General features: G+C 44.6%; 1 protein-coding gene across 1 annotated transcript in view; it reads left to right on the top strand.

Moving 5' to 3' along the window:
• MGAT4B (alpha-1,3-mannosyl-glycoprotein 4-beta-N-acetylglucosaminyltransferase B) overlaps nt 1-12,482 on the top strand; it is an 82,746-nt gene that overhangs the window by 53,660 nt on the left and 16,604 nt on the right. Inside the window, exons 3-8 of the mRNA XM_079966486.1 lie at nt 828-968; nt 2,463-2,596; nt 5,287-5,333; nt 8,414-8,527; nt 9,543-9,618; nt 10,551-10,665. Coding sequence (XP_079822612.1) covers nt 828-968; nt 2,463-2,596; nt 5,287-5,333; nt 8,414-8,527; nt 9,543-9,618; nt 10,551-10,665 — 627 coding nt within the window. The remainder of the gene's footprint in view (nt 1-827; nt 969-2,462; nt 2,597-5,286; nt 5,334-8,413; nt 8,528-9,542; nt 9,619-10,550; nt 10,666-12,482) is intronic.

Raw genomic sequence — 12,482 nt, 5'->3', positions numbered from 1 at the left:
TCTGATCGCTAGTGTGTTCAGTCTCCACAGATTTAGTACATAGTAATGGGGCAAAATTAGGTCCTTGAGATTTGGTAAAAGCACAATAATACGAGGTATAAATTTAGGCCTTTTTGCCAAAGGTTTGTGTAATGGTTCTAAGGGGGTTGCTCGTGCGTAAATTGCCGCCACTCCTGGCTAGGTTGCCTGGTTGAACCCTTTCTCTCTGGACAGCCTTGCACTCGTGGCTGTCTCAGTCGCTGGCAGAATCCGTCAGTGGGCGTTTCTTAAACTTCTTCCAGCAAAGAAGTTCTTTGACGCCAAGTCTCCTCCTACTCTCCCTGCGCGGAAGTCTTCTGCGCAGGGAGGGTGTGGGCAGCGGAGTACCCATGCTCTCCCCACTGGTCTCCGGTGAAGAGTCCTGGAGCCTTTTCTCCGATTCCCCCATCTGCCCCCCTTCACCCCTGGTGTTACGCTGATTTCCTTCCCCAGCAGATGGGCTGCCTCTCTCCCTGCTGGGACCCTCTCTGGCATCGCTCTGGAGCCTTCCCTCCGCCTCTGGCTCCGATGGCAGTTCCCTGACAGTTTGGTTTAAGTTTTATTCTTCTCTCAAACGACTTGGGTGTGTGCTTATCTATCTTGAGCCTTAAATAATTCCTGCTAAACTTAATGGGATTATAGGGTACAAGTGAAAAAGATTGGACTGATTAACCCAAGTTAAGTGATCATCTCAGCTGGCCAGATGGTGCTATGAAGTGGGCGTGCCCTCAAGCTTAACAGTCTCCCCCCTTCCTCATTATAACATTGGGGGAAATGTCAGAACGTTCGTCTTTTCTTTTCTCAAACAGATGAAACAAAACTGAAACTCTGGAATATCACTAACAAGAATGTGTTGCATCTCCCCACCATCTTCCATCATTTGCCTCATTTGCTGTCCAAGGAGAACAGCCTGCAGCCAGCTGTGCATGTTGGACAGGGACGCACCGGAGGTAAGTGGATGCCGTGGGTTTCTTGTTGCTCTTTAGGCCACTTCCCTTCCAACTCTTCCCCCATGCCTACCCTGTCCCAAGCCTAACGGAATTATCAAATGACAAGCTAAGGATGCATAAGATTTATATGTTACGGCTGCTGCCATACCTAGGCCGCTTCCTGTGGTGGCCATTTTTGAGAAGCCGGCCGGTTGTGTGGCCAGCTTCTGATACGGTTGAGATGGTGCTTCCATGGAAAACAGCTTCCCTTTACCTGCCAAGGGCATGTATGCACATGAACTTCCCATCCTTCTCATTCTGTTTGTGTGCACAAGCCAGCAGAGACTGAAGGAAGCTCCTAGAAATGGTCTGGCAGGCAGTTTGCTTTGCTAGAGTCTCTCCTTTCAGTTATATGAACTGTTCCTTCTGCGCTTATCTCATTATACACCACTTTGTGGCACAGATGGGCAAGATGACCTGCCCAGGCTGAGCACAAGTGCTGTGTACCTTCCATTCAGAAACTGTCTTAGGGGTATATTGCCTGTGCTATATTATTTTAAGAGACAATGCTTTACTGCATAAAGGAGGGACCTTCAGGTACTGCTGCTAGTGTCTGCAAAGCCCCCTCAATTTTCAAAATGTTTTTAATTTAGTTGTTTTATTTTAGGATGAGGTTGTTTGATCAGGAGTTACCTTTCTTTTGGAAGGAGGGTGTTGCCTGCCTTTATGTTGTTGTTGTTTTGACATTTAGGTATGTGCATCACCAGGTTTTCTTCTGTGAAATATTTTATGGTACCCACAACAATTTCTTAGATTTGCAAGTGTGCCCACTGGCCTAAAAAGATTGTGGGGTCCCTGGTATAGAGTGTCTTTTGAGGATCTGGCTAAGACTTTGTTAGAACAAACCCAAACCTCCAGAAGGTACTTAAGTTACATCTCTACTTTTGATTCCCTCAAGTCTTGTTCTAGCAGTGTAGGACAGATTCTGCTTCCTCAGTCAAAAGCAACATGGTGTACGAGGACTCTCTGCCAGCTTACAATCCCAGGACAGCCATGGTGGCCACTGCTACACATCCATCTACACTGTGTTTGAGGGTATTAGTTCATTCTCCAGCAGAAGCAGCTACTGGGTGGTGCAGAACTGCTTTGCTAGCTTTCTGGAATGTAGGTCACTGTTGCTTACCGGGAGTGGGAGGGACAAGGTGGCCGGGAGGTTGGTTTGGTGCAAACGTAGTGGCAGGATTGCCATATTTGGCCCCCTGGTACATTTGCACTATGCCCATCTTCCTGCTGTCTTCCCCCCCCCCATGTGAACAATGGTGATCGACGTGCCATGAAGCTCTTGATGTCCTTCTTGACAAGCCACCTTCATTATCCAGAATATATGGAGAACTTTGCCAAAAACAAGTAGAAAAGGAAATTGTGCTCCTTTGAGATGTGAAGTATGACATGAGAAAGTGTGTGTGTTTTTTAGCAAGCTAACTTTAACTATATTTTTGTTCTGCTCATTTACAGTATCGATAGTGATGGGGATCCCTAGTGTCAAGCGGGAGGTGCATTCCTATCTTACAGATACCCTAAACTCTCTGATCTCAGAGCTCAACCAGCAGGAAAAGGAAGACTCTGTCATTGTTGTCATGATTGCGGAGGTAAAGTTATCATCTCACCTCCGAATCCAGCTTTGATAACTCCGTATCCCTTTATTGTCCATCTGACAGGGACTTGATGCTGATCCAGGAGCCTGCATGTAGTCATGAAACAGCAGGATGTCTCTCTCCACATGGCTGTGGGCCAACTTCTCCTTTGGCACAGGGAGATAAGTCTAACCTCAGGCTGCTGTCTGACAAGGATCATCGGGCACATCCCGCCAATGGGGCCCAGCGGGCTGTTTCCAGTGTGAAACAATGCTTGGATGCACTCAGCTGTAGAGGGTCAATATGTTAGCAGAAGGCTGCATGGCTGTTGCCAAGAAGGCACTTGTGTATGTCCCTTTAATTTAAATTGCACTCGGCTTGTTGACCTTTGCTCCAGCAGAATGCTAGGCAGCTGTTCTAAAAAAGGGGCCTGGTACAAAATTGCCTTAAGGGTGTTCTTTCAGGATCCTGTGCATTTGCTGCCACCCCCTGCTAGAGATCCCAAAAAGAACCTTAACTGAAAAAAAATGCCTATGCATTTTGCTGTACTAAATGCCTCACATCATAACCAGCTTCTGGATTTGAGAGTTAGGATGACCTTTGCACATTAATCCGCTGTGGCCACTTTTTGTCTCAGGGTTTGTGTGTGTATATATTTTTTTCATGTAGCAGTCCCATTGGGATTATTTGTCTCAAGCTTGAAACAAATTAGTTTTTCTTGCTTTCCAGAAATCCTTTCTGCAAAAATAGCCTTCAGTAGCAAATTATTTTGAAGAGAACAGCAGCCCTTAATGACCTCTTTACTGATTCCTTTTTTCAGCATTTATTGATGGTATTTTTGTGGAATTCTTTCCTACTTTGCAATTAAGCTGCATTTGAGGAGCAAATGGCTTCTTATCCTAAAATGGGAGGTACTTTGCTTAGCAGAAAGGAGAGCTCAGGGCTGCTTCACATCAGGCCCAGTACAGAATATACTCCAGCAAATGGCGAGGCTCTGGAGCCCAGGAGGAGGCACTGCTGATGTTGTTGCCACCATACCTTATGTGGCTCAGCTATGTGGCAGCAGGAACAGTGTGGGGGCAAATACACTGAATGGAGTGCCAGATCTGTGCAGCATGCTTTAACTCATTGACTGCTGCAGACATGGGTAGGCAGTCTACCCTCAAGCTACTAAGTTGTCCACGGTGGGGGAAGGGCAGCCACCAGTAGGGGACCATTGAGACCATCTTGCCCAAATTTCCCCCAAGACTGGAAGTTGGGCCTGCTTCACATATTTTTTTTCCTTTACACTTAAGTTGATCTGTAGTATATCAAGGGCTGTCTGAGTCTCTCTTGCATGTCATGCATGCACTGGAAAGCCTCTGTGTGCCTTTGTTTCTTGTTTTGGATAAGATACTCATGCTGTCCTTTTCTTACTGCCTGGATACATGTTGTTGTTTGTTTTTTTACAAATTATTCAAAGAAAAAATGGCATGTCAAGTAATTTTAAGGAGCTTGATTGGCATGCTTTGCCTGCAGACAACACATTTTAATGTCTCTGTCTTAGCTTTTAGCCAATGTTTGTGCATCTTGTGAGAATTTTAAGGAGATAGTGAACTTGAAATAGCTTGGATTTCAGGTTGCCCAGAGTGGAACTCCACTAACTGCTCCCTTGGGCATAAGAGGGGGATGCAGTTTTTGCTGACTTCCCCATGCCTCTGAGCCCCCTTTTTCTCCCCCAGTTCTGCTCTGGACAGTTAGAGAACCCTTTGGAAAAGCATGGAAAGTGGCATAAGGGGCTGCCAGGGGAAGGTTAAATTGGTGAACATCACCTCTTCTCTCTCCCCACCCCCTTTTTCTGCAGGAGGTTCTGCTAAAACCAAGTCACTTTGAAAGAAGAATATCATTATATATGTCTTTTGAATGTGTGAGGAAATTTGAAGATCTGTTGCTCACCAAGAGACTATGGTCACATCCACACCCTACACTCACAGAGCTAACATTCCCAGCATTCTTGACAATCTAGGATTATTTTGGGGGGGAACCTATGGCTGCTAAAGTGGTGTTGGGGTGCTTTAAGGCAACACTGAAATGGAACAGGCAGACTTCCTCAAAACTGGGTGTCTGATGAGGAAGTGCCTTACAGAGCAAGGCAAGGTGGCATTTCCTGAAGGCACATGTGTACTTCTCATTTTCTGGTGCCAAGTTCTGAGGCAGTTATTTGAGCAGATGCGTGCTGCATCCATTTACGAAGAACATAAAGCACCTTGTCTTCATTTTGCTGTCTGTTTTCTTAGATCAGAAACCACTCCTTGTTTGGGAAACTGAAAGCATCCTTAGATTCTTCCCTCCTCCCCTCCAAATGCACTTTTATTGTTCCCTTAACATTGTTTCCAAGATGGTTCTGATTTTGGGCATAAAATCCTGACCTTTCATTCATTCATTATGTTGTTTTGTTGCCAGATCTCACTTTTCAAATTGCCTTATCTTGCTATTAGGAGTCCGCTGAGAATGTAAACGCATACTGCATCTTCTGAAGTAGGAAATTTAAAAATAAAGTGTATCTGGCAGCTCTTGGCAAGACTAGCAGCACTTGGCAACAGGACAAGCATGTTGGCATAAGTAGGGCTAGTAAGCATGATCTCTGAGGTGCAGAATATGCATATTGACAACTTCTTAAATCTGCCTGTTCTTATTGACTTATACTCTTCAATTTTCCTTTGTAGACAGATCCACAGTATACAACAGGAGTGGCAGAAAATATCAAAAGCCTGTAAGCAGCATTCTTTATTACTACTGCATTCATCTTAGGAAAAATACCAATTTTTACTTTTAATTAAAAAATGAGAACAAAAGTGGGTTTTTTTTACGTTATGTTTTCTTCCTGAGGAAGGTTTTTCTTTCTTTTTTTACTAAGCCTATGCATTGAGTTTTCTTGCTGGTTAACCTTTAATTTCCCCTCCCCTGTTAAAACAAGTTGTGAGTCTGCATCAGTCATGCCATCCATTTATTTCCCCTTTGTTTCTTAGATTATCAGGAGAGTCGTTATTTTGGAACAGCAGCATGTGCTATGCTGCCTTTGGCCTGTATTTACGTTACTTGTGGGCTCCATGTCAGTTAACTGCTGCCTTAAGAGTTACAGTGGTCCTGGGCAGACAGTTCTTGTTATCTTCATTCTACAGCCTGTTCACAGCAGGAGAAGTGGCTGCTTGCCAGCAACACAGACCTCAAACCAAAATAAGGCTTAGTTCCAACATCAATATCCCTGCCATGATGTCCTTTGCTGCATTAGGGTTATATTCTGTCTCCCTGCTGCTCCTACCAGGTCTGCATCTGATTTCTCCAGAGCTCTATGTCAGCCTAATAGTTAATTTCCGTCTCAAAGCATTATGTGAGTTTCCTTTTGCGGTGTCAGGGTTCTCTCATCAATAAGTTGCTCAGGGCATTTTCTGGGGGGTTTTAAGGATTTGGATGGGAGGCTCTGGTGGGAAAGGTCGGCGGTTCGAATCCCTGCGGCGGGGTGCGCTCCCGTCGTTCGGTCCCAGCGCCTGCCAACCTAGCAGTTCGAAAGCACCCCTGGGTGCAAGTAGATAAATAGGGACCGCTTACTAGCGGGAAGGTAAACGACGTTTCCGTGTGCGGCTCTGGCTCTGGCTCTGGCTCTGGCCAGAGCAGCGATGTCACGCTGGCCACGTGACCCGGAAGTGTCTCCGGACAGCGCTGGCCCCCGGCCTCTTGAGTGAGATGGGCGCACCAACCCCAGAGTCTGGCAAGACTGGCCCGTACGGGCAGGGGTACCTTTACCTTTTACCTAGAAGACACTGGGCAGGAATTTGTAGCATCGGTGCTCAGAGGACAGAAGATTTAGAAGATAATGGTAATAGAAGAGTCCCCGACTTCATTACCGCTTCTGCATTCTGCATGTTGCCTATTAATAACAGCAGCTAAGATCAAGACCTGGAAAAAAGGATGTGACCTACTAACTAAAGTTTTGCTCCCTGAGCAAATGAGAGAAGTGATGAGAGAAGGCTCTTGTAATAGCTAAGGTGGGAGTCATTGTGTTTCCAGTGCTGATGAAGAGTCTGTGCCTTATGTGGAGCCTGGCAAACTCCTTTTGGCTCTGGACGTGACCACACAATTATCAAGTCATTATAGGGCTGACTGTGTAATGGACCCCAATGAAATGGATGGACATTGTCTTGGAAAGCAGTTCTCTATCAGATGCCTCAAATGTTTCCCTTTTATCAGTTTAGCAATTTGATTTCCAAACACACATGCATGCAAGCGCGTGCATGCACACAAATGGCTTGTTTTAGCTCCCTTAAACTGAACAGGGAGAACCATGTGGGGAGGGGAAATACAGTGGTGGCAAATGCCATCTTTAGTTTAGATGGCTTAGAGAAAAAGCAATTGCTCCTGTATCAAGAGAACATCTTTCCCAATTAGAAGCCACCGTTCAAATATTGCAGAAAGATGATTAATTGAAAGGAACACAAAGTTGTCAACAGGAAATAGCCACACACACTCCCCGCACCCCACAATGAGGCAGTGCGTAGACAGAAAGGCTACTTTTTTATTCCTCAATCCCACTGCTGGTTCCTGTCGCCTTGCAATCACTTGATTAAGAAAAAGACTTACTACAGGGCACATGCTGAGACTGATTATCTACAGGCAAACACTGTCAAAACATGTATTATTTAAGGGCTGCCAAAAACACAGATGCTTTTTGGAATTTGAATGTGTACTGGTATGTTGATGTAACCCTATGAAAAGATATTTAAACAAAGTGAAAAGCGAACGAGTCATTAATTGACCCTTGGAATAGTAGTAGTAGTAGTAATAATAATAATAATAATAATAATAATAATAATGCAGTAGCTCTGCCATGACAGGAAAAACACCAAAGTAGTTGACTTTTCTAAAGAACAGGGAGACAAAATGCAGTGATGTAATCTTTGTAACAGAATATTATATGTTGCTTTGGCCTGCCTGGGGAAAGATAAAATGACTAACCAATTTAATAATTAAATATTGACTTAATGAAGATTCAGATCTGCATATAACACAGATAACATCAGAAATAAAATGAATTGGGAACCTGTCTAGTCTAAACTGCCTTGGGCTCCTTTGGGAGAAAGGAAAGGACACACATCTTGCCCTTCCTCCTGAAGGGGCCAGCCAGCAGACACAATAATAATAACACATTAGAAATCAAAACTAAATGCAGTTTTAAAACATTCTAAAAACAGTTACAAACACTCTCAACCAGGTCCTACTCCAACACTCTGCATCATACAGACACACATGGCTAGTGGTCAGGGGTGAGGGCAGTTGGGAGTCCCAACAACATCAAGAGGGCTACAGGCCCCACATCCATGAACTAGGGGGAGGAGCTAGTACCCAGTTGCCTTTTGTAATGATCAGGACATTTAGCATGCAATACGTAAAAATTCACAGTAAACAAACAAGCAGGCAGACAAGCCCTCATATTGAGCAGCATTCAAAAGTAACGTTCATGTAAGAATGGGGCACAAGTGTGGTAGGAAAATCTAACTTCACCTTCCACAAGCTGCTGTGAGGTATTTGAGAAATCCAAGGCAGGGAGTAAGCTTTTCAAAATGGCAACAATTCCCCCTGCTGCTGTTTCTTCTGTTTTAAAATAGGACCTGAAAGCACAGTAGCTCCTGTGGAGGTTTTCTTCCCCAGAGCTTTTAATGTCGTCCTGCCCTGTGGTGTGCCATGATTTTCAGGCTATTAATCGCTAGTGTTGGGTTGCATTCTCCTCTTTGCAGAAAGTGACAGCTTCTTCCTTACCTTTTTCTTTCTTTCTTTCTTTCTTTTGCTCCCTCTCAGGTTCCCCAGTGAAATACATTCTGGCCTTCTAGAAGTTATTTCCCCTTCTCCACACTTCTACCCAGACTTCTCTCGCCTCCGGGAATCCTTTGGCGACCCCAAGGAAAGGGTCAGGTAAGAGAGAGCCTGCTGACTGGATACCTACTGGCACTCTGTGTTCGTCTGCACCACCATGGCTTTGTAAGAGAAGAAAACAGGCATTTAAAGGGAGCAAGTAGAGGTTGTTGGCTGTTGAATGGCCTGCACTTCTTTTCCAAAATGTATTTGTCTGAGCAAGCTGCTCCAATTGTGAACAGCGCTGTTTCTCTTTTCTTGTGACTCCAATGGAATGTGTGCCTTAGAGCTAGTGCCATTATTCACACAATTGCTAATCATGTGACAGCTCTTTTAATTTAACATAAGCAACCCCCGCAGCAAAGGGTGGGTGGGGGGACACAACCCTTTGCCCCCACTGCAGTTCTGATCCAGATGTTGGCCCCTCCCATGGCAATTTGCATCAGGAAGGAAACTCCCACCAGCACCCACAGGGGAAAAAATTCTTAATGCAAATAGCAGCCAGAAGGGGGCTGGATAGAAAGCTGCCTTATGCAGAGTCAAGACTGTTGTTGGTTCATATTGCTTACACTGAGTGGCAGCAGCTCTCTGGGAATTCAGACCAAGGACATTCCCAGCCCTGCCTGGCTCCAGGGATTGAACCTGGAGCTTTTTGCATGTAAAGCAGGTGCTCTGTCAATGAGCTATGGCCCTTCCCCATGAAAGTAGGGACTGTAGCCGGGACAAAGGGTTAAATCTCTTACTCCCCACCCCTCTCCTCATGCTGCAGTTACAATCTGGACTGAACCGCCTCCCATGACTGTTCCGTTACTTAGATTTTTAAAACTACACGTTGCTAATCCCATGAATAACAACAGATGTCGTTGGGTCCTAATATCACCTAGAGTCCAAGCTAGAATGATAGCTATGCACTCAGAATAGATCTGGAACTCATTATGGTCTCAGAATGAGAGTGTACCGGATTCTGAATTCCCTGCTGAACTTGTGTTTTTCTCCACTAAAAGCACCTGCTGCCTGCCAGCAATGGAACAACTTTCTGCCTTGTGTGCCATTATAGCCTTTCTCTATTTTATAGGTGGAGGACTAAACAGAACCTAGATTATTGCTTTCTAATGATGTATGCACAGTCCAAAGGCATCTATTATGTCCAGGTAAAGTATAGATTCTGTTGCTCCCAGGAAGGAACATTTTGTCTGGGTCCTTGATCAAAACACAAAAGTATGTGTGGGGAGCCTGTGTTTTAGAAGGGGAGAGGGTACATACAGTAGACCATGTTGTTCATTATTTTGATCTGGCTCTTCTGTGTTGCATTAAAACTGTTAATTTTAACCCTTTCTTGGGTAAGACCTTGGTGTTCTAACAGCAGTTGGCCAGATGAATTTTGCTAAGATTTAGACGGGGAAATGATCACTTTAACCTTCACAAGATTTGAGGGAGGGCCATAGTTAAGGGAGCAAAACATTTGCTTTGAATGCAGAAGGTCCCAGATTCAGTTCCTGGCAGGGACAGGCTCCTGGCTGCAGGCCTGTGTTGACAGCACTGAGCCAGAAGGATTAATGGTCTGACTCGGTATAAGATAGCTTCATATGTTCTATATCCTGAGTTAGCTGGAGTGGTAGAATGGGGCGTTATGGGTTTTTATTTTTTTAAAAAAAGCATTTCAGCTTTGACATTATGTGGTATTGACTTGGTAGCCTAACTGTGGAATCAGCATATTGCTGCTGGTACCTTATTATGTAACATGACTTATGATAGCAGGGTCTATTTCTAATGTTTGCCTGCTTCCAATGGCTAGAAAAACAAGATCCGTGTTTGATTATGGGAATAGGTCTTTTCTTGTATAATGCTGGCATGCCTGGAGCTAATTGACCATTACTGATTGAGTATTATTCATTATTTTAGTTCGTTTAACAAAAACAGGAAACTGCTGGAAGGTTTTGTCTTCCTTATTAAAATCCTGTCCCTGGCTAGAGGTTTCTTCCTCCCATTTTTGCTTGTTGGACATGTTGTAGGGTAGAGTTTTTCTTCAGCAGAGTGCATGATCTGTCATGAGTACTGGCATCTCCCACTGTTTGTTTTGTAGCTGGAAGATGATATTGTAGCCAAGCCAAACTATCTCAGCACAATGAAGAACTTTGCTCTGCAGCAGCCATCAGAGGAATGGATGATCCTGGAGTTCTCGCAGCTTGGGTTTATTGGTAAGGCTCCCTTCAACATAGCACCAACAGCACCTTCAGGTGCATTTTGCTTAGAGGAGAAACCTCTCCCAGAGGCGTGTGCTTCAGTGCTGTGCCTAACTCTGCCTGCAAGAGAAAGAAAAGCACCATCCATGTTCTCAGTTGTGCTTCTTTTGGCACAAATGGAACACAAAAGTTGTGACAGTTGCACTTTGGCTTCCTCCAAACTCAACGCAGAACACAAAGAACATACAGCAAAGCCAGCCATCTCTAGTTTCACTTTGCTTTTTTGTGTGACACAAATGTTTTATTGATGTGGATTGTTAAACAGGCCAAGCGTCTTAAGAGGCTCTAGTTACTAGTTGGGAGGAGCAGCTGGTTCATGTGCATGCTTGTCTTGTGGAGATGGAAAGAGAGAGGTGTTAAGCAGCCCTGTACAGGGAAGTTTTTAATGTTTGATGTCTTACTGTGTTTTAATTTGTTGAAAGCCACCCAGAGTGGCTGGGGCAACCGAGTCAGATGAGCAGCATATAAATTTACTACTACTACTACTACTACTATGATGTTAAAACAGCAGAGATCCTTCACTGATTACAGGTGGAAAAAAACCAGTCTTTCCTACCACTACTATTTGGGTGGCAACAATATTGGAAGGGATATGGGGGCACTGAATGCAACTGAATCAGGAACTGGAGAGATGGCCTTGAATGAAGCCTAACAGGAAAGGTTGCGTCAAACCTCCATTCCAATTAAGGAGCAGAGCAGACATGGCTCATGGAGAAATAATAATAATAATAAATTCATTAGTAGTTTACCTTTCCTTCAAGGAGCTCAAGGTGGCTTACATAGTTGTCCTCCCCATTTTTTTCTCACAACAACCCTGTGAAGTAGGTTGGACTGCGAGAGTAAGTGGTCCAAGGTCACCCAGTAGGCTTCATGGCTGAATAGGTATTTGAAACCTGGTCTCCCAGGTACTAGTTCAACACTCCAACTGGTACTCCACACTGGTTCTCTATAACTTAATCAAGGTTGGGTTAAGAAGTTTCCTCCTCATTCATTCATTTGCAGTGTTTCTGTACCGCTTTTCAATATCACCTGGGCCAGGGAGAGGGCTTTTCACTATACTGATGCAGCAAGTGACAAGGCCCTTCTCTGAGTGGGTACTTACGTTGAAACAACAAATGGTACCCCAAGCAGGATCTCATTGGCAGGCCATTAAAGTACAAGGTGTGTGTTCGTTAGGTTCATTTTTAAGGAAAAATAAATCTGTTTCCAAAAGTTGTAGGAGGCAGACCTATTGCACTCTTAAAATGCAGGGATTATTGGCTGACTGACCTCTGGCCCTGCAGATGTTGCTGAGCTACATCTCCAGCCCCAGGCAGTGAGCGTGGCCAGTCATCAGGGATGATGGATGTCATAGTTCGGCAACATCTGCAGGGCCACAAGTTAGCCACCACTGCTTCGATACTACATCTCTCCCCAGAATAGCACATATTGATTTTAGGCTGTGCCGGAGCAAATACAGTCCACTCTTATAAAGCCCTCACTGATATGAGGCATTAACTTTATTTACAGTGTCTGACCTCCTACATGTCAGAACATGTAGCAAAATGTACTTCTGGCCCGCAGACCACTGTCTGGAGAACAGACTGGCCCCTGAGAACATAGAAGTTGGCCTAAAGTCTTGGTCAAGAGTTGTCTGTAAGAGCACGGCCATATGCAAGGGGTTAGCAGTGTGCCAGTATTAGATTCTGCTAATTGGCTTAGCATCAGCAGGCTGAATGCCTTTTTAAAAAGAAGTTCACATCTGTAGAGAGTACTCCAGGGCAAGGAAAGGG

This window comes from Podarcis cretensis (genome assembly GCF_951804945.1).
Source record: "Podarcis cretensis genome assembly, chromosome: 2".
NCBI lineage: Eukaryota > Metazoa > Chordata > Lepidosauria > Squamata > Lacertidae > Podarcis > Podarcis cretensis.
This window is presented reverse-complemented; position numbering and strand designations above follow the sequence as displayed.